This window comes from Microcaecilia unicolor, unplaced genomic scaffold, assembly GCF_901765095.1.
Source record: "Microcaecilia unicolor unplaced genomic scaffold, aMicUni1.1, whole genome shotgun sequence".
Lineage (NCBI taxonomy): Eukaryota > Metazoa > Chordata > Amphibia > Gymnophiona > Siphonopidae > Microcaecilia > Microcaecilia unicolor.
The window spans coordinates 118,908-145,150 of record NW_021963059.1 but is presented as its reverse complement, the minus strand read 5'-3'; the positions used below and the strand labels follow the sequence as shown (position 1 = coordinate 145,150).

General features: G+C 43.4%; 1 protein-coding gene across 1 annotated transcript in view; it reads left to right on the top strand.

Moving 5' to 3' along the window:
* Positions 1 to 26,243, top strand: part of LOC115458860 (hydrocephalus-inducing protein-like) — a 174,920-nt gene that overhangs the window by 67,261 nt on the left and 81,416 nt on the right. Inside the window, exon 4 of the mRNA XM_030188698.1 lies at positions 5,474 to 5,541. Within this exon, the coding sequence (XP_030044558.1) occupies positions 5,474 to 5,541 (68 nt within the window). The remainder of the gene's footprint in view (positions 1 to 5,473; positions 5,542 to 26,243) is intronic.

The following is a 26,243-nucleotide window of genomic DNA, read 5'->3' as shown; positions in this document are numbered from 1 at the left end:
CCAGTACAGCATAGCCACAGTGCAAGTGTCCGTTCCAGACGACTTACCAGTTGGAGGGAGGTTAATATTTTTTCACCAAAGGTGGCCTCGCATAACCTCCGACCGGTGGGTTCATCAAATAGTCTGGTTAGGATACAGCCTCAATCTGGAATCCAAACTTCCAAATTGCCCACCAGGAGCTCATTCTTACAGCTCCCAGCACAGGCAGGTACTTGCAGAGGAACTCTCCGCCCTTCTAAAGGCCAATGCGGTTGAACCCGTTCCACCAGGGGAAGAAGGGCTGGGATTCTATTAGAGGTACTTCCTTGTGCAAAAGAAAACAGGGGGGATGCGTCACATCCTAGACCTAAGGGCCCTGAACAAATTCCTAGTCCGAGAAAAGTTCAGGATGGTTTGCCTCGGCACCCTTCTTCCCATGATTCAGGAAAACGATTGGCTATGCTCTCTGGACTTAAAGGATGCTTTTACCACATCTCAATACTCCCAGCTCATAGGAAGTATCTTCGACTTCAGCATTTTCAGTACTGTATACTGCCCTTTGGACTTAAGTCTGCGCCCAAGGTTTTTACAAAGTGCCTGGCTTTTTTTGTAACATCACTACGCAGACTGAGAGTGCATGTGTTCCCTTATCTCGTTGATTGGCTGGTGAAGAGCACCTCGGAGGCAGGCGCTCTCCATGCGGATGACTATTCAACTGCTAGAGCTACTGGGGTTCGTGATCAACTATCCCAAGTCCCATCTTGTTCCAGTTCAAAAATTAGAGTTCATTGGAGCTCTGTTGGACACACAGACGTCTCGAGCTTATCTTCCCCGGACAAGGGCAGACAATCTCCTGGCCCTCGTGTCCATGGCTCGTGCATCTCAACAGATTACAGCTCGGCAGATGTTGAGACTCATAGGACACATGGCCTCCACAGTTCATGTTACTCCCATGGCACATCTACATATGAGATCAGCTCAATGGACCCTAGCTTCCCAGTGGTGTCAGGCTACAGGGGGATCTAGAGGATGTGATCCATCACCACTTTTGCAGTTCCCTTCAGTGTTGGACCATTTGATCCAATTTGCTAAATAGATACTTTTGTTCTGTTTTCACAAAGAAAATCCTGGAGAAGGACCACGATGGACTGGCAAAAGTACATTTGAGAATGGAGTGGATATAGCACCGTTCACGGAAGACAGTGTGTATGAACAACTTGAAAATATAAAGGTGGACAAAGCCACAGGACCGGATGGGATCCACCCTAGGATATGGAGGGAGCTCAGAGAGGTTCTGGCGGGTCCTCTTAAAGATTTGTTTAATATATCCTTGCAGACGGGAGAGGTTCCGAGGGATTGGAGAACGGCGGATGTGGTCCCTCTTCACAAAAGTGGTGATAGGGAAGATGCTGGAAACTACAGGCCGGTAAGCCTCACTTCGGTTATTGGAAAAGTAATGGAAGCGATGCTGAAGGAAAGGATAGTGAATTTCCTGGAAGCCAATAAGTTGCAAGATCCGAGACAACATGGTTTTACCAAAGGGAAATCGTGCCAAACGAATCTCATTGAATTCTTTGATTGGGTGACCAGAGAATTGAATCATGGACATTCTATAGACGTAATCTACTTAGATTTCAGCAAAGCTTTTGACACTGTTCCCCACAGGAGGCTCTTAAATAAGATGGACAGGCTAAAGATAGGACCCGAAGTGGTGAACTGGATTAGGAACTGGTTGACGGACAGACGCCAGAGGGTGGTGGCTAATGGAATTCGCTCAGATGAGGGAAAGGTGAGTAGTGGAGTGCCTCAGGGATCGGTGCTGGGGCCGATTCTGTTCAATATATTTGTGAGTGACATTGCCGAAGGGTTGGAAGATAAAGTTTGCCTTTTGCGGATGACACCAAGATTTGTAACAGAGTGGACACCCCGGAGGGAGTGGAAAACATGAAAAAGGATCTGCAGAAGCTAGAAGAATGGTCTAATGTTTGGCAATTAAAATTCAATGCAAAGTGATGCACTTAGGGAGTAGAAATCCACGGGAGACGTATGTGTTAGGTGGTGAGAGTCTGATATGTACGAGGGATCTTGGGATGTTAGTATCTGAGGATCTAAAGGTGATGAAACAGTGTGACAAGGCGGTGGCTGTAGCTAGAAGGTTGCTAGGATGTATAGAGAGAGGTTTGACCAGCAGAAGAAAGGAGGTGTTGATGCCCCTGTATAAGTCCTTTAGTGAGGCCCCACCTGGAGTATTGTGTTCAGTTTTGGAGGCCGTATCTTGCTAAAGATGTAAAAAGAATTGAAGTGGTGCAATGAAAAGGTACGAGAATGGTATGGGATTTGCGTTACAAGACGTATGAGGAGAGACTTGCTGACCTGAACATGTATACCCTGGAGAAAAGGAGAAACGGGTGATATGATACAGATGTTCAAATATTTGAAAGGTATTAAATCCGCAAACGAACCTTTTCCGGAGATGGGAAGGCGGTAGAACTAGAGGACATGAAATGAGATTGAAGGGGGGCAGACTCAAGAAAAATGTCAGGAAGTATTTTTTCATGGAGAGAGTGGTGGATACTTGGAATGCCCTCCCGCGGGAGGTGGTGGAGATGAAAACGGTAACGGAATTCAAACATGCATGGGATAAACATAAAGGAATTCTGTTCAGAAGGAAGGTATCCTCAGAAGCTTAGCCGAGATTAGGTGGTGGAGCCAGTGGTGGGAGGCGGGGCTGGTGATTGGGAGGCGGGGCTAGTGCTGGGCAGACTTCTATGGTCTGTGCCCTGAAAATGACAGATACAAATCAAGGTAATGTATACACAAAAAGTAGCACATATGAATTATCTTGTTGAGCAGACTGGATGGACTGTGCAGGGCTTTTTCTGCCATCATCTACTATGTTACTATGTTACTGTATTTGACCTTGGGACATCCATTCCAAATTCCTCAGCCACAAAAAGTGCTGACGACGGATGCATCCTTCCTAGGGTGGGGAGCTCATGTAGATGGACTCCACACTCAAGGAGCTTGGTCCTTTCAGGAAAAGTGTCTTCAGATCAACCTCCTAGAATTACGAGCGATCTGGAATGCTCTCAAGGCTATCATAGATCGGCTGTCCAACCAAATCATTCTGCTTCAGACAGACAATCAGGTTGCTATGTATTACACCAACAAGCAGGGGGGCACTGGATCTCGCCTTCTGTGTCAGGAAGCCGTCTGGATGTGGCTTTGGGCACGCCAACACGGCATGTTTCTCCAAGCCACATTATTGGCAGGTGTAAACAACAGTCTGGCCGACAGGTTGAGCAGGATCATGCAACCTCACGAGTGGTTGCTAAAGATGGGCGTTGTCCTCAAGATCTTCCGAGCGTGGGGCACCCCTCTGTGGATCATTTTGCCACTCAGATCAATCACAAAGTCCCTCAATTCTGTTCTAGACTCCAGGCCCACGACAGACTAGCATCAGATGCCTTTCTCCTGCATTGGGGGATAGGCCTTCTGTATGCGTATCCTCCCATACCTCTAGTAGGAAAGACCGCGGAACAATGATCCTGATTGCTCCCTTCTGGCTTCGTCAGATCTGGTTCCCTCTTCTTCTTGAGTTGTCCTCCGAAGAAGCGTGGAGATTGGACAGTTTTCTGACCCTAATCACCCAGAACCAGGAGTCGCTTCTACATCCCAACCTCCAGTCTCTGGCTCTCACGGCCTGGACGTTGAGAGCTTTGAAGTGGCCTCTTTTGGTCTTTCAGAGAGTGTCTCCCGTGTCTTGCTTGCTTCCAGAAAAGATTCTACGAAAATGTATTATTCTTTCAAATGGAGGTGGTTTGCCGTCTGGTGTGATAGCAAGGCCCTAGATCCTTTTTCTTGTCCTACATGCACCCTGCTTGAATACCTTCTACACTTATCAGAGTCTGGTCTTAAAACCAACTCCGTAAGAGTTCATCTTAGTGCAATTAGCGTTTATCATCAACGTGTAGAGGGTAAGCCTATCTCTGGACAGACTTTAGTTGTTCGCTTCATGAGAGGTTTGCTTATGTCAAAGCCCCCTGTCAAACCTCCACCAGTGTCATGGTATCTCAACGTCATTCTCACCTAGCTGATGAAAGCTCCTTTTGAGCCACTGAATTCCTGTCATCTGAAGTACTTGACCTGGAAGGTCATTTTCTTGGTGGCTGTTATTACAGCTCGTAGAGTCAGTGAGCTCCAAGCCCTGGTAGTGCATGCACCTTATATCAAGTTTCATCATAACAGAGTAGTCCTCCGCACTCACCCTGAGTTCTTGCCGAAGGTGCTTTCGGAGTTCCATCTGAACCAGTCAGTTGTCTTGCCAACATTTTTTCCCTGTCCACATACCCGCCCTGGTGAGGACAAGTTGCACACCTTGGACTGTAAGAGATCATTGGCCTTTTACGTGGAGCGGAAAAAGCCCTATAGACAGTCCGCCCAGTTATTTGTTTCTTTTGATCCCAACAGGAGGGGAGTCGCCATCGGAAAACGCACAATCTCTAGTTGGCTAGCATATTGCATATCCTTTACTTATGCCCAAGCTGGGCTGACTGTGGAGGGCCATGTCACGACTTACAATGTTAGAGCCATGGCTGCGTCATTGGCTCACTTAGTCAGCCTCCATTGAGGAGATTTGCAAGGCTGCAACGTGGTCATCAGTCCACACATTCACATCTCACTACTGCTTTCAGCAGGATACCCGACGCGACAGTCGGGCAGTCGGTGCTGCAGAATTTGTTCAGAGTTTAGAATCCAACTCCACCCTCCTAGGCCCATTTCTGTTCTGTTCCAGGCTGTACTCTCACTTAGTTCTGTTTCTTTTCAGGTCAATCTCTGTTATGTCCTCACCGTTGCGAGGCCCAATTGACCAATGTTCATTGTTTTGAGTGAGCCTGGGTGCTAGGGATACACCAATCGTGAGAACAAGCAGCCTGCTTGTCCTCGGAGAAAGTGAAGATATATACCTGTAGCAGGTATTCTCCGAGGACAGCAGGCTGATTGTTCTTACAAACCCACCCACCTCCTCTTTGTAGTTCTTGTTCTCAGGTTGCTTTTCATTAAAGTGACGATGTTACGCTCGTGCCGCGGGCGGAAAGCCGTTTGCGCATGCGCGGTGCGCTCAGCCCGTGCGCCAGAGCGTTCTAGAGAGATTTTTATTTTGCCGGTTTCCTGGGCCGACGTGGACGACGACCCATTCGTGAGAACAATCAGCCTGCTGCCCTCGGAGAATACCTGCTTACAGGTATGTATCTTCACTTTACACCATTATCATGCATTTTGTTAGGTTCCCTGCTAAATTTTGTAAAATGCCTGCACCCTCTCACATATCTTTGCAAGATAGTATAAACGGTCCATTGCCATTTTGTTCTTTGAATGCACGCTGTTGTAGAACAATCAGGTGCAAGGTTAGCAGCAACAGCAATTGAAAGTTGAGACTATTAAATACTAATTCAAATGTTCCTTTCATCTTCCTTATCTTTCTTTCTTCTAGGGGCTGTGTCATTGGACCAACATTCCATTTCAGTACACCAGCTCTAAATTTTGGTGACGTTTCATTTGGTGAGTGTGAACTCAGTGTGATAGTATTTCACAAGATTAAGCCATTAAAAGTGAAAGCTTTATTTAAAGAATTGTCCATAATGAGACATGCGTCTTATCCAAATTTAGATAATTTTAATGGCATGATAATTTTACATGTGTTGCCAAAGTAATACAATTACTGGTAGACAGAGAGAAAAAAAGACTGTAGGAGATAATTTACAAAGTTAAAAGTAACAACACTAAGATAAACAGAGAGGCCAATAACTAGAACAATTCTCAGCTCCTGATCTGGGTCTGCATTTTCTCTGGTCAGGTCACATTTTTTGCTTGGTGGCAGGATATGACATATTTTGCTGCTGTAGCTGCTACAGCTGCAGTTTCTTCTTTTACCCCAGAACTGTAGAGAGGTTTTCCTGCTCATTCTTTTTTTTTTTTTTTTTTGGAAAGTCTGATTTTCTCTGTCAGTTTTGGAAAATAAGCATTTGTGATACCTTTGTGCTTTGAATAGAGCTGTAGTTTAGACAGGGCTAGATTCTATATATGGCACCTAAAAAATCCACGCGGAAATAAGCATATTCTATAAAATTAAGGTGTGGTACATAGAATACGCCTTATCAATATTGCAGCGCCTAAAGCTATGCGCGTTCATTTACGCCAATAAAAACCTGGTATAAATTCATGCTCGTAGATTTAGACACAGCGAGGCGTATTCTGTAATTGTGCGCATAACTGTTGGAATGTCCATGGAATGCCCATAAAGATGCCCCTTTTCAGCTACTTGCGTTTATTTTGAACTTTGCGCTTTGCAATTTAGGTGCAGTTCTCTATAGAATACGCTTACCGAATTCAGCACATAAATTGTAATTATTGCCAGTTAGCACATGTTATTGTTTGTTAAGTGCCATTAAAAACGCTAATTTATCTTCTTCTGCCAATTAAGTTACACATTTATTTCTGTGCGAATCTAGGCACCATGTATAGAATTCAGGGGATAGTGTATGCAAGAAAATAAATGTGGATGTCTAGTTTGAGGCCATCATTTTAGAAGAGCAAGTCTGCATGTGTAGGTCTGATGTAAAATAGACAGATCTATACCTCCTGGAATATACATTAAAAAAAAACACGCACACACACTTGAGTGGAAGATAACATGTAGGCGTCTTACAAAATAGGAATACTTACATGTCTAAAAATGCCAGTGTTTCATAGTGGGGGAAAAGACATACAAGTTGTGGGAAATTGGAGATATATGGGTATCCTAGGCCTGGACATGATCTGCGTTTTTATAGTTGGCAGACTCTGGTTGCTGACTTTTTTGGTCCCATTTTGCCAAAGATGTTTATATAGAATGCACATGTACATGGCAGCTAGCCACTACATATGTGTGCTTTTCTGCACTGTCCTGTGGTCTCACACAGAAGCCAGGTGGAGTCGCAATGAAGTGTTTCCAGTCTTCCACACCTGTGACCTCTAATGGCCCTCCACATTCATAAGCAACATGGTTGCCAAGAGGGTGTACAACTCCTGCCAGGCAGAGAGCGACTTTCTGGCAGTCCTTGTAATGGCCAATGAGGCCAGATTATACTAGTCAGGTGGCTGAAGGTCAGCACATGCTGCAGCATAACAGATCTGAGGAAAAATCTCAGTGGCCCTGGCAAAGTAAGTCTCAACATATCTCCCCCATTGCCCACACCCACACCTTCCAGGTACCAATTATCTAAGGGGTGCCATGTAAAGGCTCTGCCACAGAGCATCATATCATACCCTCCAAAGGACAATGGCAGGGTTGCACAGACTCTGCAACATACCAGTCCACTATATAGGTACTGGGAGACTATCTGGAGGAGCATAAGGAACATAGTTGTAACACACATTGAGAAAGGCCAGTCTGTCACCCATCATCCATCACCACCTAAGGTACCAAGGCTGGCAGTCAGAATATACTCAGTCTCCTCCCCTCACACCAAAAAATACAATGTTGGGTAATATGCTATGATGCATGACAGCATCATCACTGTGGCATACATGAGCCGTGACCCCAGAGCTAACCCTTCTATTATGAACCTACAAATATATAGCTACATCTAAATTGCACAGGATAAATCTAGGCCCTTATGATAAGGTCAGCAATGAGACTAACACAAAACACAAGGCCTGTACATAGTAGGAATGGTATAGGATCACAGTGCCTCCATTAGGGGTATGCAGATATGACATGTAGCAAGATTTCAGGGACATTCTTCATGCCTTGAGCCTCATGATTACCCAAGTTGAGGGGGTGAAGGCAGAGCTACATGCCATCATAGATACTGTTTGGCAACTTGGGACACATAGCTCCACTTCCTGTCCACAGCCACGAGTTTGGAGACATATCCCCACGTTTGTGTATCAGACACCATGGCTTTTTGTAAATAGATAGTTGTTTGTTTGCTTGGGTTTTTTGGGGGGAGGGGGCATGGTCTGGTGTTCATTGTCAAAAAATGAAGCAGGGGATATCTCTACGACAGGAAAACACAGCATACAAAAGTAGAGGCTGAACAAGGACGAATCTAACACTGGAGATATTATTTAACAGTCTTTTATGGATGCAGATAAAGAAGGGACCTGACACCGTCTGTGTTTCGGCATGTACAAATGCCTACATCAGGGGTTAAATAATAAACTCTATAAATAAAAAGATGAATAAAACATCTAAAATGCAATATGCATAAAGACATGTAAACAAATAAATAATAAATACCAACAAATAATAATGTTTAAAAATAAAGATTAAAAATAAAGAATTAAAAATAAAAAAACATTCTCTGATATATACCTTGGCATAATATACTTTAACGAAATACATCAAAGATAAATTAAAAATATAATAAAATGCTGATATAAAAAAAGTATAAATCATACATATATAGTAGGTGCTAGCAAATACAGTGAAAGCAGAAGATAAGTTTGAGAATGCTTATGCAAAGAAAACTCAAAATTATGAAAACTAGAAAAACTATAAATGTAATATATGGCTAAATGCCTATAAAAATGACTATGGGGATAGACTGTAAAGGTACTTGTGAAAATGTCTGGCTTTAAAGAAAAGGCTACATTATCAGGAATACTGTCAATGCCATTTCATGGAGATGTTTCAAAACGCTTGTTTTACACAGTTCTAGTGAGAACGAATGTCAGATGTAAAAACTATGTGATATTTCAAGTTGTGGCTCAACCGTCTGTATAAGGTCAACGTATTTATTAAAAATGCAACAGTAAGCCAGAACGATAAGTGCTGCATTTAAAAAGGCATTGGAAAAAAGACTGCTTGGGAATAGAGGTCATAAAAATAACTAGTGAGAGCGATTCCACAATTTTTCTTACCTGGTCAAAAGCGCTGGTAGTCAACTCTGCGTATATATGGAATTGTAGAGTTGTGAATGAGGTCAAACTAATTGGAGTGCAATCGCTGTGGGGATACAAACAGTACAGAATCCGGCTTTTAGAAACTGTGCTAGTTTAAAAAGAGAGCACAAAGAACAGCTTATACAAACTGCGTTGCTACTAAAGAACTGAATACATAAAGAAATGCAGTGTGATTATAAAAGCATATGTTTGTGGTTAAAAACCGTAGTCCAGAAAATGCGCGCCAAAAGGTCTAATTATGAATGCTGACATCAATGACGAAGAAAACTTGCTCAATTTAAAAGTAAGACACAGTGAGAGATAAATATCAAGGAGAACATTATAACTTAAAAAGGTACTTACCAAGTAAACCCACACTGGCAAATACTGTAGGGTCTACTCATGTAAAAGAGGAAGTGACAAAAGAATCGTCTATGTAAAGGACGTGCATTGCATATGTATGAGCAACTGATGAATACTACATCATCTGACTTCCTATGAGACCCGTATTGAGAGGAGATATGTGCGTGAACCAATTACTGTTGCTTTAAAGGTGTTTGGGTGAGGATGGTAGTATGTGTTAGTTTGTACAATCTTGGAAATATATAAAGGACAACACTTATAACAATGTCATGGAGAGTGTTATGAGTGTGAATCTGTAGCTCTGCAATTGCGGAAAAGAAATGCCATAATGTGTAAACGGGACCATAGTTGTTGCTGAGCTATATACATAATTGGTTTGGCAATTAAAATTCAATGCGAAGAAATGCAAAGTGATGCACTTAGGGAATAGAAATCCACGGAAGACATATGTGTTGGGCAGGGAGAGTCTGATAGGTATGGGCGGAGAGAGGGATCTTGGGGTGATAGTAGCTGAGGATTTGAATGGGACGAAACAGTGTGACAAGGCAGTGCCCGTAGCTAGAAGGTTGTTAGGCTGTATAGAGAGAGGTGTGACCAGCAGAAGAAAGGGGGTGTTGATGCCCCTGTATAAGTCGTTGGTGAGGCCCCACCTGGAGTATTGTGTTCAGTTTTGGAGGCCGTATCTTGTTAAGGATGTAAAAAGAATTGAAGCGATGCAAAGAAAAGCTACGAAAATGGTATGGGATTTGCGTTACAAGACGTATGAGGAGAGACTTGCTGAACTAAACATGTATACTCTGGAGGAAAGGAGAAACAGGGGTGATATGATACAGACGTTCAAATATTTGAAAGGTATTAATCCACAAACGAACCTTTTCCGGAGATGGGAAGATGGTAGAACGAGAGGACATGAAATGAAATTGAAGGGGGGGCAGACTCAAGAAAAATGTCAGGATGTATTTTTTCACGGAGAGAGTAGTGGATGCTTGGAATGCCCTCCCGCGGGAGGTGGTGGAAATGAAAACGGTTACGGAATTCAAACATGCGTGAGATAAGCATCAAGGAATCCTGTGCCGAAGGAATGGATCCTCAGGAGCTTAGTCAAGATTGGGAGGCGGGGCTGGTGGTTGGGAGGCGGGGATAGTGCTGGACAGACTTGTACGGTCTGTGCCAGAGCCGGTGGTTGGGAGGCAGGGCTGGTGGTTGGGAGGTGAGGAGGGGCTGGTGGTTGGGAGGCGGGGATAGTGCTGGGCAGACTTATACGGTCTGTGCCAGAGCCGGTGGTGGGAAGCGGGACTGGTGGTTGGGAGGCGGGGATAGTGCTGGACAGACTTGTACGGTCTGTGCCAGAGCCGGGGTTGGGAGGCAGGGCTGGGGAGGTGAGGATAGTGCTGGGCAGACTTATACGGTCTGTGCCTGTGCCAGAGCCGGTGGTTGGGAGGTGGGGCTGGTGGTTGGGAGGCGGGGATAGTGCGGGGCAGACTTATACGGTCTGTGCCCTGAAGAGCATAGGTACAAATCAAAGTAGGGTATACACAAAAAGCAGCAAATATGAGTTATCTTGTTGGGCAGACTGGATGGACCGTGCAGGTCTTTTTTTGCCGTCATCTACTTTTTCTGCCGTCATCTACTATGATTTATGCAGATTAGATCATCATATAATAATATGAACTGTCTTATGAAGAGTGAAAATAAATGCCTTCATGGAATGTGTCCAACAGGATGTTGCTCACTTAGAGAAAAAGAAAAAAACAAAGATTTTATAACCTAAGGAAGAAAATGAAGCCATTCATGCCCTATCAGCAAACCATGCAATTGTCATCAAACCTGCAGATAAAGGTGGGGGAATAGAAATCCAAAATAGAGCAAAATATGTGACAGAGATTAGGAGACAATTAGATGACAGATTCCACTATACTGCACTTGATACAGATCCCACACCTACTATTCAACAGGACATAGAGGAAGTCATCACTTTGGCATCATCCAGAGGCTTTTTGACTAACAAAAAGCATTCCTGACTGTCAAACATCCGACTATACCTACATTATATACTCTGCCTAAAATCCATAAATCCTTAACTCATCCTCCTGGAAGACCTAACGTATCAGGGAATGGGTCAGTTTTAGAGCCATTATCTGTTTATGTGAATTTTTTCCTCCACCCAATGATACCATCCATAGAATCTTTTGTTAGAGATTCAGGTCATGTGATTAAATTACTTGAAGACTTTGAGGGTGATCTTACTGACGTTATACTGGTCAGATTACACATAAACTCTCTTTACATAAATATCCCCCAATTAGAAGCCATACAGATAATTTAAAAATTAGACTAGAGCTTCCAATTTACGCATTCTGAATTGGTTTATAATTACACTGGCAACCATAGCCTTAACAAAAAATTATTTTTGTTTCCCAGGACAGTTTTGTCTCCAAATTTACGGCACAGCTATGGGAGCAGCCATGGCTCTCAATGTAGCAAATCTAAATGTTTCAAATTTTGAAAATATTTATTTGAAGAAGCATCCATTCTCACAGAACATCATTTTTTGCAAAAGATATATAGACGATATCTTTTTACTTTCGGGAACCTCTTACTCGTATGAGCTCCCCTACCGTCTAATGGTCACCTATACACACAGTGCACCACTTATAAAGACCATTAAATATTCTGTTTTATTTAAATTTACATATTCCATATAACCTTTACCTAAAAGTCTTCCATATATATTGCTGCCCTTATGGCTGAGTTACTGCTCTTCTATATATACTCATTCATACTCCCTATTCATACACTACACATTCACTCTCACTCTTCTTTCTACTCCACACATTAATCACATCCTATATAATAATTCTCACCTCCAATGTTCTGACCTGTCTGGGACCATGGCTACCTTGGAGGTGGTCAGAACGGCTCCGTAGATCAGACTGACGTCACTGGCCGCATTATGATGTTACCCTACCAGACCACAACTCCGAGGGAGCCATGGTCCCAGGCAAGAAAGCACGTTGGAGGTGAGAATTAAGGAGCTCCGTCGACGCCGCAAACACCCCCCCTGCCCCCTTCTGTCATTTCAGGACCCCCCTCCCACTCCACCCATCTCTGGCCCACCCCTTTGTAAGAGCTGGCTGCTTAAAAGTATTTACCTCCTGCACGCAGGGACGCCGCTTCCGTCTGCCTTTTCTTTCAATTCTGTTTCAGCTGTTCCTGTGGTCCTGCCCGTGAGGAGGCTCGTGTTGTGAGCAAAGCATTGGTGGCAGTGGGGAGGGATGTTGCCGGGTGCACAGAGGCATAGGCAGGCACCAGGGAATTTTTTCTCCCGAGCGGGATTCCTGCTCTGTTCCAGCTCCGAGGTGTTGAGTGCATGCACAATTTTCTTTTGGCGCAAACGGATGGGGCTCCCGCTTTCCGGATGTTGGCTGCATTGGTTACTTTGCCTCTGCTATGGAGATACCCCTTCAGGCTTTGTACCGACAACTCCTGATTCGGGGGAATTGTTTTGTGCCCTGATTTCATCCTCCTTTTTCTCCTCATCCACTGGTTGATATGGCTTTGGCCCCTCAGCATTTGTCTGTAGCCCGCCCCTTTAGAAGGTTTGTTCGAGTACAGTAGTGGCTTTGCTACCCTCTGCGCTAGATCCAGTGTTCCAGGAGGGACAGCTGGGTGCCATGTTGGAGGTGGGGTCATTGGGACCTCTCTCTGGTTCCCCCTCAATAGCTTCGTGCTGGGGGATTTTTTATGCCAATCTCGAGTAGATGGATTCTAGATGGTCCTTCTGCGGTGTGCATTGCTTTTTTCAGGATGCACGCCAGCCGCTCTGGGGGCTTCTCTGGGGCAGGGGGACTTCTGACCTTCCCCCCGAGTTCATTCTGCTGCTCCATTTGCCAATCTGTTGCAGAAGTCTGGTAGGGAAACTGACAGTTCCTTTTTAGTTCAGCCCTTGGAGTTTTCTGGCTCGTTCCCTGTCTCAGTCTTTTCTGATGGACCCTGCCCCAAAGAGAGGATGTTTACTCTCCAGCTCTGCAGTAGGATCCATTGCTCCTGTCTTCCTCTATTTGGAGAGAGTCTTTTCATTCTTCTCGATCTATCTGCTGCTTTTGACACTGTTGATCACAGCCTGCTCCTTGATACGCTGTCCTCACTTGGATTTCAGGGCTTTCTGTTCTTTCCTGGTTTTCTTCTTATCTCTCCCAGCGTACCTTTAGTGTATACTTTAGTGGATCCTCTTCTACTTCTATCCCACTGTCAGTTGCTGTACCTCAGGGATCTGTCCTGGGACCTCTTCTCTTTTCCATCTATACTTCTTCCCTTGGTACTCTGATCTCATCCCATGGTTTTCAGTATCATCCTTACGCTGATGACTCCCAGATCTACCTCTCCACACCAGAAATCTCAGCCGAAACCCAGGCCAAAGTATCAGCCTGCCTGTCTGACATTGCTGCCTGGATGTCTCAGCGCCATCTGAAACTAAACATGACCAAGACTGAGTTTCTTGTCTTTCCCCCTAAACCAACCTCTCCTCCTCCCCCATTCTCTATTTCTGTGGATAACACTCTCATCCTTCCTGTCTCATCAGCTCATAACCTTGGGGTCATCTTCGACTCCTCCCTCTCCTTCTCTGCACATATTCAACAAACTGCTAAAACCTGTCGTTTCTTTCTCTATAATATCAGAAAAATTCGCCCTTTCCTTTCTGAGCACACTACCAGAACCTTCATCCACGCTCTTATCACCTCTCGCTTAGACTATTGCAACTTGCTTCTCACAGGTTTCCCACTTAGCCATCTCTCTCCTCTTCAAGCTGTTCAAAATTCTGCTGCACGGCTAATATTCCGCCAGGGTCGTTATGCTCATATTAGCCCTCTCCTCAAGTCACTTCACTGGCTTCCTATCTGTTTCCGCATAAAGTTCAGACTCCTCTTATTGACCTATAAGTGCATTCACTCTGCAGCTCCTCAGTACCTCTCCACTCTCATCTCTCCCTACATTCCTCCCCAGGAACTCTGTTCACTGGGTAAATCTCTTTTATCTGCACCCTTCTCCTCCACCGCTAACTTCAGACTCCGTTCCTTTTATCTTGCTGCACCATATGCCTGGAATAGACTTCCTGAGCCGGTACGTCAAGCTTCATCTCTGGCCGTCTTCAAATCTAAGCTAAAAGCCCACCTTTTTTATGCTGCTTTTAACTCTTAACCCTTATTCACTTGTTCAGAACCCTTATTTTATCATCCTCACTTTAATATTCCCTTATCTCTTGTTTGTCCCGTTTGTCTGTCCTAATTAGATTGTAAGCTGTGTCGAGCAGGGACTGTCTCTTCATGTTCAAGTGTACAGCGCTGCGTATGTCTAGTAGCGCTATAGAATGATAAGTAGTAGTAAGTAGTAGTAGTAGTAGGGCAGTCCCTTTCTGCACAGAGGCAGAAAGAATCACCTGAGCTGGAAAGCCATGTTTGCCTATGTGGGTGCATTGATAGCAGCAGTCTCCCGTAGGCCTCACTGTCTGTGGTGAGTTAAGATTTTCTTATACTTCCTGCGTTTGCTAAAGGCTGTTCCTGGTGTGGGAAAAAGTGAACAGCATCAGAGCAGGGCTCCTTGTGTGTTGGGCCTCTGAAAGGGCCTATTTAGTATTTTATTTACAGACTTTTCTGTCCCCTCAGTTTTTCTCTGAGGGCAGTTGCTTGAACAGTTTGGAAGTTTCCCTCCTTTCTTTGTGAAACTCTTTTTATACTGGCAGTACAGGCTCTGCTTATGAGCACACCACCACCCTGACAGGCAGATGATCAAAAGCAAACGCCGGCACTAGAGGCTGCTAGCGCCATACTAGTGCTGGCGTTAGAGGCTGCTAGCGCCATACTAGCGCTGGCGTTTGCTACCACCCCATGATCAGAGCCCTCGAGCGCGTGAAACGCGCTCGAGGGCTCTTTGTGCAAGTAGCATGCTAATGCATGCTAAACAGGGCTTAGCGCATTCATCGCCAATGATCAGCGGTCAACGAGTCAAAATTTGGGTTGCTAGCCGCGGCAAACCCTACTCCAGCTCCGAGCTGGCGTTAGGGTTTGCAGATCATTGGGGAGGAATGGTGAGCCCTGCCCAGCATGCAGTTGCATGCTGGCAGGCCCCCGTTCCCCCCCCCCCCCCAAAGCAAACCTGCCAACAGGGGGCTGGAGGTCCGGCAGACCTCCGGTCCCCCCCCCCGACGACCCCCCCCCCCCAGGTTCAGGGAGGGCTGGAGATCCGGAAAATGGGCCCTGGAGGACCAGCCCACCCCAGCTCCCCCCCCCCCCCCAGTGTTGTCGGTCGAATCCCTGGTGGTCCAGCATGAAAAAGAACCCTCTCACGGCCCCCCTAGTTTTGTTGGAGGAGGGAGGTAGCCTGCCTCCCTCCTTTTCCTTGGGTTGATGCCCAGCCCCTCCCAGTGCATCCTGGGATGCGCTGGGTGGGGCTACAGACCATGGATGCACTGGAAGGGGCTGGGCGCTGCCATTTTGCGGCGGCGTCAACCCAAGAAAGAGGATTTAGGACGTCCCCAACTGCACTCCGTCACAAGGACGACCCAAGTTCAAGGGGGTGTGTCGGACGCATAGCGAAGGTGGGACTTATGTGTGCCTAACACTTGGACGTCATTGACCCATAATCGAAAAAAACAAGGATGCCCCTGGCGAACACTTGGACGTTTTCACCCGGACCTGTTTTTCTTACGACTAAGGCACAAAAGGTGCCCAAAATGACCAGATGACCACCGGAGAGAATCAGGGATGACCTCCTGTTACTCCCCCAATGGTCACTAACCCCCTCCCACCTTCAAAAAAACATCTTTCAAAATATGTCCGACCAGCCTCTATGCCAGCCTCAGATATCCGTGAGAGCAGTATGCAGGTCCCTGGAGCAGTTTTAGTGGGTGCAGACAAGCGGACCCAGCCCCATCCCCCCCCCACCTGTTACGTTTGTGGAGGAAACAGCGAGCCCACCAAAGCCCACCACAAACCCACATCTAGGTGCCCCCCTTCGCCCGTAAGGGCTATGGTAGTGGTGTACAGTTGTGGGTAGTGGGTTTTGGGGGAGTTTTAGGGGGCTCAACACACAAGGTAAGGGAGCTATGTACCTGGGAGCAATTTATGAAGTCCACTGCAGTGCCCCTAGGGTGCCCGGTTGGTGTCCTGGCATGTCAGGGGGACCAGTTTCACTACAAATGCTGGCTCCTCTCATAACCAAATGGCTTTCATTTGGTCGTTTCTGACATGGACGTCTTTGGTTTCGAAAATCGCCAAAAATCAGAAACGTCCATGTCTAGGGACATCCAAATCTAGGGACGGTGAAATTTAAAGATTTGGACATCCCTGACAGTATTTTCAAAACGATGGACATCCATCTTGGTTCGAAAATATGGGTTTCCTGGCCCCTAGATTTTGCCGTTTTGCAAGGACGTCCAAATCGCAATTTGGATGTTCCTTTCGAAAATGCCCCTCCATGTTTGATTACTAATGCAATGTTTCCAGTATGTACTTCAATGATGATATTTGGGTGCTCTAATACTATAGCTTTTCAAGTACACTTCATGATTTATATTGAATGGTGCACTCATTTTCATACACGCAAAAATTTCTTTCTGTACATATCTTTTGTAATGGTTCAGTCTTGCCTTATAGTTCCATTTATTTTCACTCTTCATAAGACATTTCATATTATTATATGACAATCTAGTTTGCATAAATCAGTTATATATATATATATATAGTTCAGCAACAACTACGGTCTCGTTTATACATTATGGCATTTCTTTTCCGCAATTACAGAGCTACAGATTCGCACTCATAACACTCTCCATGACATTGTTATAAGTGTTGTCCTTTATATATTTCCAAGATTGTACAAACTAACACATACTACCATCCTCACCCATACACCTTTAAAGTAACAGTAATTGGTTCACGCACATATCTCCTCTCAATACGGGTCTCACAGGAAGTCAGATGATGTAGTAGTCATAGTTGCTCATACATGTGCAATGCACGCCCTTTAAAGAGATGATACTTTTGTCACTTCCTTTTTTACATGAGTAGACCCTGCAGTATTTGCCAGTGTCGGTTTACTTGGTAAGTAACTTTTTTAAGTTATAATGTTCACCTTGATATTTATCTCTCACTGTGTCTTACTTTTAAATTGAGCAAGTTTTTTCTTTATCATTGATGTCAGCATTCTTAATTAGACCTTTTGGCGCGCTTTTTCTGGACTACGGTTTTTAACCACAAACATATGCTTTTATAATTGCACTGCATTTCTTTATATATTCAGTTCTTTAATAGCAATGCAATTTGTATAAGCCGTTCTTTGTGCTCTCTTTTTAAACTAGCACAGTTTCTATAAGCTGGATTCTGTACTGTTTGTATCCCCACAGCAATTGCGCTCTGATTAGTTTGACCTCGTTCACAACTGTACGATTCCATCTCCATGAAATGGCATTTGACAGCATTCCTGATAATGTAGCCTTTTCTTTAAAGCCAGACATTTTTACAAGTACCGTTACACTCTATCCCCATAGTCATTTTTATAGGCATTTAGCCATATATTACATTTACAGTTTTTCTAGTTTTCATAATTTTGATTTGTCTTTGCATAAGCATTCTCAAACTTATCCTCTGCTTTCAGTGTATTCGTCAGCACCCACTATATGTATGATTTATACTTGTTGTTTTAATTTACAACATCTGCATTTTATTATATTTTTAATTTATCTTTGATGTATTTCGTAAAAGTATATTATGCCAAGGTATATATATTTTTAATTCTTTATTTTTAATCATTATTATATATTGGTATTTGTTTATTAATTATTTGTTTAGGTGTCTTTATGCATATTGTATTTTAGATGTTTTATTCATCTTTTTATTTATAGAGTTTATTATTTGACCCCTGATTTAGGCGTTTGTACACGCCGAAACACGGACTGTGTCGGATCCTTCTTTTTCTGCATCCATAAAAGACTGTTGGATAATATCTTCAGTGTTGGATTAGTCCTTGTTTAGCCTCTACTTTTGTCTGCTGGTGTTCATTGTGTCATCTTCTGGCCCACACACTCAATATGCATCTACCAATTTACCACTAAAATTCATTGATGCTTACCCAGAAAATGGAAGAAGGAACCGTCTGAAAATAACAAGAAACAGCATAAGGAGTGTCAAAGCAAATGCAAGGCGCAGATTAAGAAGGCCAAGAGGGAGTATGAAAAAAAGATAGCATTAGAGGCAAAAAAACATAGTAAAAATTTTTTTCGGTATATTAAAAGCAGGAAGCCGGCAAAAGAATCGGTTGGGCCGCTGGATGACCGAGGGGTAAAAGGGGCGATCAAGGAAGACAAAGACATAGCGGAGAGACTAAATGAATTCTTTGCTTCGGTCTTCACCGAGGAAGATTTGGGTGGGTTACCGGTGTCGGAAATGGTATTTCAAGCGGACGAGTTGGAGAAACTTACTGACTTCACGGTAAACCTGGAGGACGTAATGGGGCAGTTCGGCAAACTGAAGAGTAGCAAATCTCCTGGACCGGATGGTATTCATCCTAGAGTACTGATAGAACTGAAAAACGAGCTTGCGGAGCTACTGCTAGTGATATGCAACTTATCCTTAAAATCGAGCGTGGTACCGGAAGATTGGAGGGTGGCCAATGTAACGCCCATTTTTAAAAAAGGCTCCAGGGGAGATCCGGGAAATTATAGACCGGTGAGTCTGACGTCGGTGCCTGGGAAAATGGTAGAGGCTATTATTAAAAACAAAATTACAGAGCACATCCAAGGACATGGATTACTGAGACCAAGTCAGCATGGCTTTTGTGTGGGGAAATCTTGCCTGACCAATTTACTTCAATTCTTTGAAGGAGTGAACAAACATGTGGACAAAGGGGAGTCGGTTGATATTGTGTATCTGGATTTTCAAAAGGCGTTTGACAAGGTACCTCATGAAAGGCTACAGAGGAAATTGGAGGGTCATGGGATAGGAGGAAATGTCCTATTGTGGATTAAAAACTGGTTGAAGGATAGGAAACAGAGAGTGGGGTTAAATGGGCAGTATTCACAATGGAGAAGGGTAGTTAGTGGGGTTCCTCAGGGGTCTGTGCTAGGACCGCTGCTTTTTAATATATTTATAAATGATTTAGAGATGGGAGTAACTAGCGAGGTAATTAAATTTGCTGATGACACAAAGTTATTCAAAGTCGTTAAATCACGACAGGATTGTGAAAAATTACAAGAGGACCTTACGAGACTGGGAGACTGGGCGGCTACATGGCAGATGATGTTTAATGTGAGCAAGTGCAAGGTGATGCATGTGGGAAAAAAGAACCCGAATTATAGCTACGTCATGCAAGGTTCCACATTAGGAGTTACGGACCAAGAAAGGGATCTGGGTGTCGTCGTCGATAACACACTGAAACCTTCTGCTCAGTGTGCTGCTGCGGCTAAGAAAGCGAATAGAATGTTGGGTATTATTAGGAAAGGTATGGAAAACAGGTGTGAGGATGTTATAATGCCGTTGTATCGCTCCATGGTGCGACCGCACCTTGAGTATTGTGTTCAATTCTGGTCGCCGCATCTCAAGAAAGATATAGTAGAATTGGAAAAGGTGCAGCGAAGGGCGACTAAAATGATAGCGGGGATGGGACGACTTCCCTATGAAGAAAGACTAAGGAGGCTAGGGCTATACAGCTTGGAGAAGAGACGGCTGAGGGGAGACATGATAGAGGTATATAAAATAATGAGTGGAGTGGAACAGGTGGATGTGAAGCTTCTGTTCACGCTTTCCAAAAATACTAGGACTAGGGGGCATGCGATGAAACTACAGTGTAGTAAATTTAAAACAAATCGGAGAAAATTTTTCTTCACCCAACGTGTAATTAAACTCTGGAATTCGTTGCCGGAGAAAGTGGTGAAGGCGGTTAGCTTAGCAGAGTTTAAAAAGGGGTTGGACGGTTTCCTAAAGGACAAGTCCATAAACCGCTACTAAACGGACTTGGAAAGATCCAAGATTCCAGGAATAACATGTGTGGAATGTTTGTACGTTTGGGAAGCTTGCCAGGTGCCCTTGGCCTTGATTGGCCGCTGTCGTGGACAGGATGCTGGGCTCGATGGACCCTTGGTCTTTTCCCAGTGTGGCATTACTTATGTACTTATGTACTTATGTACATATTCGTATAGTCATATAGAGCACTACTATGTAGCCAATCTAACAGGAGCACATGTATTTTGTAGTCATTCCCATGTTGGTTAGTGACCTTTGGGATATCATGACCCGAGGTGAAGATGAAATAGGCAGTCTCCTATGCCTGGGATATATAGAGGAGTGTCTCTGAGTCGGTGACTGTTCTTGATTCTTTATAGCCAGGTTGCCTGGCTGTTACCCTCCAGTGAGACCCTCCTTATAATTGGTTGCCCACGAGTAGTTAACAGCTGGTTCTCCTTGAATTTTTAACTCATACAACAAATGTGTTAAAGACAGTCTGGAAGGTCACCAAATTCCTCTATCTTCCCCCTGTCATGTGTATCCAGCTGCATACCCAAACAGAGTTGTCACAACCCCACCCAATACCTGCCATACTGCAGATATATCAGTCCAGGATTCCAGACATACCACACAATGTACAGTTTGGTAATGTTGCATCAAACTTTACTACAGAGCAGTTGTATGTCAAGACAGTTAACAGAAGGCAGCCAAAAATGTTGGGAAGCCAATACCAGAAACAAAACCAAAAAGCACCAAGGGCCTTCAAAAAAAGGGAATAAAGTCTTTAATTTTATATGTTGATGATACAATGCTTGAATGGACCCATTCAAGCATTGTTTCATCAACATATAAAATTAAGGATTTTATTCCCTTTTTTTGAAGGCCCTTGGTGCTTTTTGGTTTTGTTTCTGGTTTTTTTGTGCTTTGCTCTCTCTCTCTGTTAAACGGGAAGCCAATACCAGGCAGCAGCTGCCATGTTGGTAGGCCTCTCTCCAGGCTAAACAGCTACATGCCATATGTAAGCTCTCTTGAGCAGGGACTGTCCTTCCCCATGTTTTAACTTGTACAGCACTGCGTAACCCTTGTAGCACTATAGAAATGCTAAGTAGTAGTAGTAGTAGTAGTAGTAGTAGTATGTATATCCCCTCGCCACCTCCTATGCTCTACTAAAAAGGAATGTCACATGTGAGAGCAGCTGGAGTGAATGGTGAGCCTTGGTAGATGCAGGGGACACCTTTCATGACCATTCAATACATGTTAGTGCATTGACATTCATATACTCTCAAACTGGGGGTAACCAGTCACCAGAGCACCAATTCATGTGACCAACACTTACAAAGCTGCTACCTCTCCTTCTCAATCCTTATATATAATGGTCTATGGTTATATTGGGAGTGTCCCATAACAACAATATAACAAATACAACCTGAACACAGCTGCCCCCACCTCATATATACATGGTTAAATGCAGTCCTTGGGGCTCCCAATAAAAGCACACATATTTACAGGATTAAAAGCAAATCCCCTATCACCGTATTTATATCCATTAAAGGTCCAGGGGCTCTAGGAGAGGACCAACCTTGTGACTTGGCCTCTAGTCAATCTAATGGAGAGAGGTAGACATGCTTGTCAGTGCATTTTATGTATACCATGTGACACATAACCCTATTGTGAGCCTTGATTAGTGTTTGTTCCCCCACTAACTGTCATCATTGGTTTCCACCATCAAGCATGTTAGACATAGGAATGGGCAAGGAACCTTATCAAATATTTGATGGGTCCCATCATATATGCCTTAATTGGTGTGGGATGGGGGTTAATAGGGATGTGACAGAATAGCACAGAACTCAGCAATTGGTTTATTTATTTATCACATTTGTACCCCGCACTTTCCCGCTCATCGCAGGCTCAATGCGGCTTACATAGTAACAAGAGAATACAATCTGTAGTATCAGTGTCATGGATTACAGGGATACGTGTGGAAGGGCCATTTTAGAAGACCAGGCATCTGTGCAGCTATTCAGAGACAGGAGAAAGTGGAGGCTGGCCAAAGGACAAACCACCACAGGAGATGTTGCTTAATCATACTTTAGTCAAAGCACCAGTAGAAGGACCCGACACTAGCTGTGTTTTGGCAGGGAAACCTGCCTGCCTCAGGGATCACAATCGAACTCTAATAACAAGAGATATACACAAGTATGTCAAACAATAATTACTAAATAAACAAATTGTATATGGAGGGCATACCATGCTATATATACAAGAATACAGTAAAATGATAAAAACCAAACTTGAAAAACTAATTACTAAAATAATAGAAACCAGTGGACTATTCAGTGTAAATATGCATTGAAAGTATAATAAACCTTTTTAAAAACCTTCTGATTAAAAGATAATAACATAAGGGATAAATAAAATTCAAACATACCTGTATAGGACAGAGAGGTATATAATTGCTGGTACAGAAATACTTGTAAATCACAAGGAAAGCTGAGGAGAGGCAATTACATATGCAAATGTTAAAACCACATAGCATATTCAAATTAGACAAATCCCTGAATCTATATAAAATACGAGATACATAAAGAGAAATGACATACTAAAAAATATCAGAAAATGTAATAAAAGATACAGTGTCTAAGTCACAGAAATACTGTAAAAATACTTCAATGAAAGAACTTTGAAACATGTATACAAAATACCAGGCGGAAAACCTAAATGTAAATGAACCGCTAGGCACTGCCCATATGATAATCAGTTATAACAGAGACCGGGTAAACTGTGAAACTACTTAGAAAAGGCACCAAAACCATGATCTAAGACTGCTGTAAAAAAACTGTCCCTGAATCTCATTTTAGATTAAAAGTACAATTAAAAAAACCCCCCACAAAACCTTTAAAAACAAGACCCTGTATGATAATAAACTATAAAAACCAGTTGAAAAGCTAGGGTAAACATTAAAAACAGTGCTTAGAAATATAAAAATATTAACTTGTAAACAAGTGAAAACTGGATAGGATAAAAAAAAACTGCTTAAAAAAGTGGGGCTGGCTAAAAAGGCACATTGCAGCTGCAGTTTAAAAGTCTCAGCAATAAAATATATGACTTACCAAAAGGAAGGCACAGGTCAGATGTAGAAGCCTAAAACAGCCACCATATCAGTTTGAAAATATTGCATTGGGAACGTACCACATTTAAATATGTCTCATACATTTCTATTACAATTATAATCTAGGTCTCAACTCTATATTTAGTTACACATTATATTACATTACATTTCTATTAGATATTATTAGGAATGGAATGGAAAACAAAAATGAGGACATTATAATGCCTTTGTATCACTCCATGGTGCGACTGCACTGCGAATATTTTGTGCAGTTCTGGTCACTGCATCTTAAAAAATATATAGTGGAATTAGAAAAGGTACAGAGAAGGGCGACAAAAATGATAAAGGGGATAGGACGGCTTCCCTATGAGGAAAGGCTAAAACGGCTAGGGCTCTTCAGCTTGGAGAAGAGATGGCTGAGGGGAGATATGATAGAGGTCTATAAAATAATGAGTGGAATGGAACAAGTAGACGTGAATCACTTGTTTACTCCTTCCAAAAATACTAGGACTAGGGGGCACACAATGAAGCTCCAAAGTAGTACATTTAAAACGAATTGGAGAAAATATTTCTTCACTCAACATGTAATTAAACTCTGGAATTCATTGCTAGAGAATGTAATAAAAGCATTTAGCTTAGCAGGGTTTAAAAAAGGTTTGGCAAAGTCATTATTAAAATGACTTGGGGAAAATCCACTGCGTATTTCTAGGATAAGCAGCATAAAATATATTGTACCGTTTTGGGGTCTTGCCAGGTACGTGACAAGTGCAAAGTGATGCATGTGGGTAAGAGGAACCCGAATTATAGCTATGTCTTGCAAGGTTCCGCGTTAGGAGTTACGGATCAAGAAAGGGATCTGGGTGTCGTCGTCGATGATACGCTGAAACCTTCTGCTCAGTGTGCTGCTGCGGCTAGGAAAGCGAATAGAATGTTGGGTGTTATTAAGAAGGGTATGGAGTCCAGGTGTGCGGATGTTATAATGCCGTTGTATCGCTCCATGGTGCGACCGCACCTGGAGTATTGTGTTCAGTACTGGTCTCCGTATCTCAAAAAAGATATAGTAGAATTGGAAAAGGTACAGCGAAGGGCGACGAAAATGATAGTGGGGATGGGACGACTTTCCTATGAAGAGAGGCTGAGAAGGCTAGGGCTTTTCAGCTTGGAGAAGAGACGGCTGAGGGGAGATATGATAGAAGTGTATAAAATAATGAGTGGAATGGATCGGGTGGATGTGAAGCGACTGTTCACGCTATCCAAAAATACTAGGACTAGAGGGCATGAGTTGAAGCTACAGTGTGGTAAATTTAAAACGAATCGGAGAAAATTTTTCTTCACCCAACGTGTAATTAGACTCTGGAATTCATTGCCGGAGAACGTGGTACGGGCGGTTAGCTTGACGGAGTTTAAAAAGGGGTTAGATAGATTCCTAAAGGACAAGTCCATAGACCGCTATTAAATGGACTGGAAAAATTCCTCATTTTTAGGTATAACTTGTCTGGAATGTTTTTACGTTTGGGGAGCGTGCCAGGTGCCCTTGACCTGGATTGGCCACTGTCGGTGACAGGATGCTGGGCTAGATGGACCTTTGGTCTTTCCCAGTATGGCACTACTTATGTACTTATGTACTTATGTACGTGTGGCCTGGATTGGCCAATGTTGGAAACAGGATGCTGGGCTTGATGGACCTTCGGTCTGTCCCAGTATGGCAGTACTTATGCAATTATGTAAATATGCTGGTGCTTCCATGTTGTACATAAGCCAGACAGTAGGAAAAATGGTTAGGTTAAAACGAGTTAAATTAAAAACCGGTCAAAATGGATAAAACAGGATCGATTAAAAATACAAAATGATGAAATGGCAGGGATATATATAAGTTTAGAACATAAATGAAATTGGAAAGCAGGAGATGAGCTTTCCTAATACACAACAAATGCCAACAAGATGGAAGCTTAACTAACTAACTAAATACTCAAAACCTTAAAACAATGTACCCAACAAAGGCCTTTGGCCAGCCTCTACTTTCTCCTGTCTGTGCTTTCTTCTTGTAGAGGTTCCTTCTTGTTTGCTGTGCCAGCTGTTCAGAGAACCATGGTGTCCAAGCAGCAGAGGTGGATCATAGTGCGAGAGGTACTTCAACATTTCAGTACCCTCTTTGGCTAGCCTGGTCAGTGATATAAGTGCTTACACAAAGCAGAAACTGTGTATTGGGATCTGCCACAAGGTCAACTCAATTTTCCTCATTGTCCTTACCAGACCAGTTCAGAACCTGTGGGTTTGTGCATGTTATGACAAGTACCTGTTACCAGCCCTTAGAGCTGAAGAAGTTGCCTGCAATAGATTCTCTTGCCTTAAGTACATAAGCTTCATTTGGAGCTGTTGTTGCGAGCTTACTAAAGCTTTCTGCTTTTGCTCCAACTTTCCTGGAGTTACCGCAGGTTAGCACAATTTCTTGCTCCTTCCCTCCTCTTTTAGAATCATGGAGGAACCCTTCAACTTTCTGAGTTAACTCCTCAAAATAAGTTCCCATTATATGCACTTTCTTCTCAAGTCTATACTGTAATTCCCTCTGACTTCTAGTCAGATTCTCTAACTCCTGCTCCTTTTTCCAGAGTCTATCCTGGAGTTCATATACACAAGCATTTTTCTTGCTTTTGTTTTGCCTCCTTTTGGCACTGCAAGAGCTCCTCTACCTTATTAACTATGGGCCTGACTAAATCATGCAGTCGGCGCTGAGCCCAGATATTCGGACCGTTTCCGGCGATTGGCATCAACTAACTGGTTTATTTTTGGTCGGTTCAAATTTAACCTGCCAATCCAGTATTCAGCACTGGCTGCTTAAGTTTGAACTGGCCAAAGATATTCCAGGT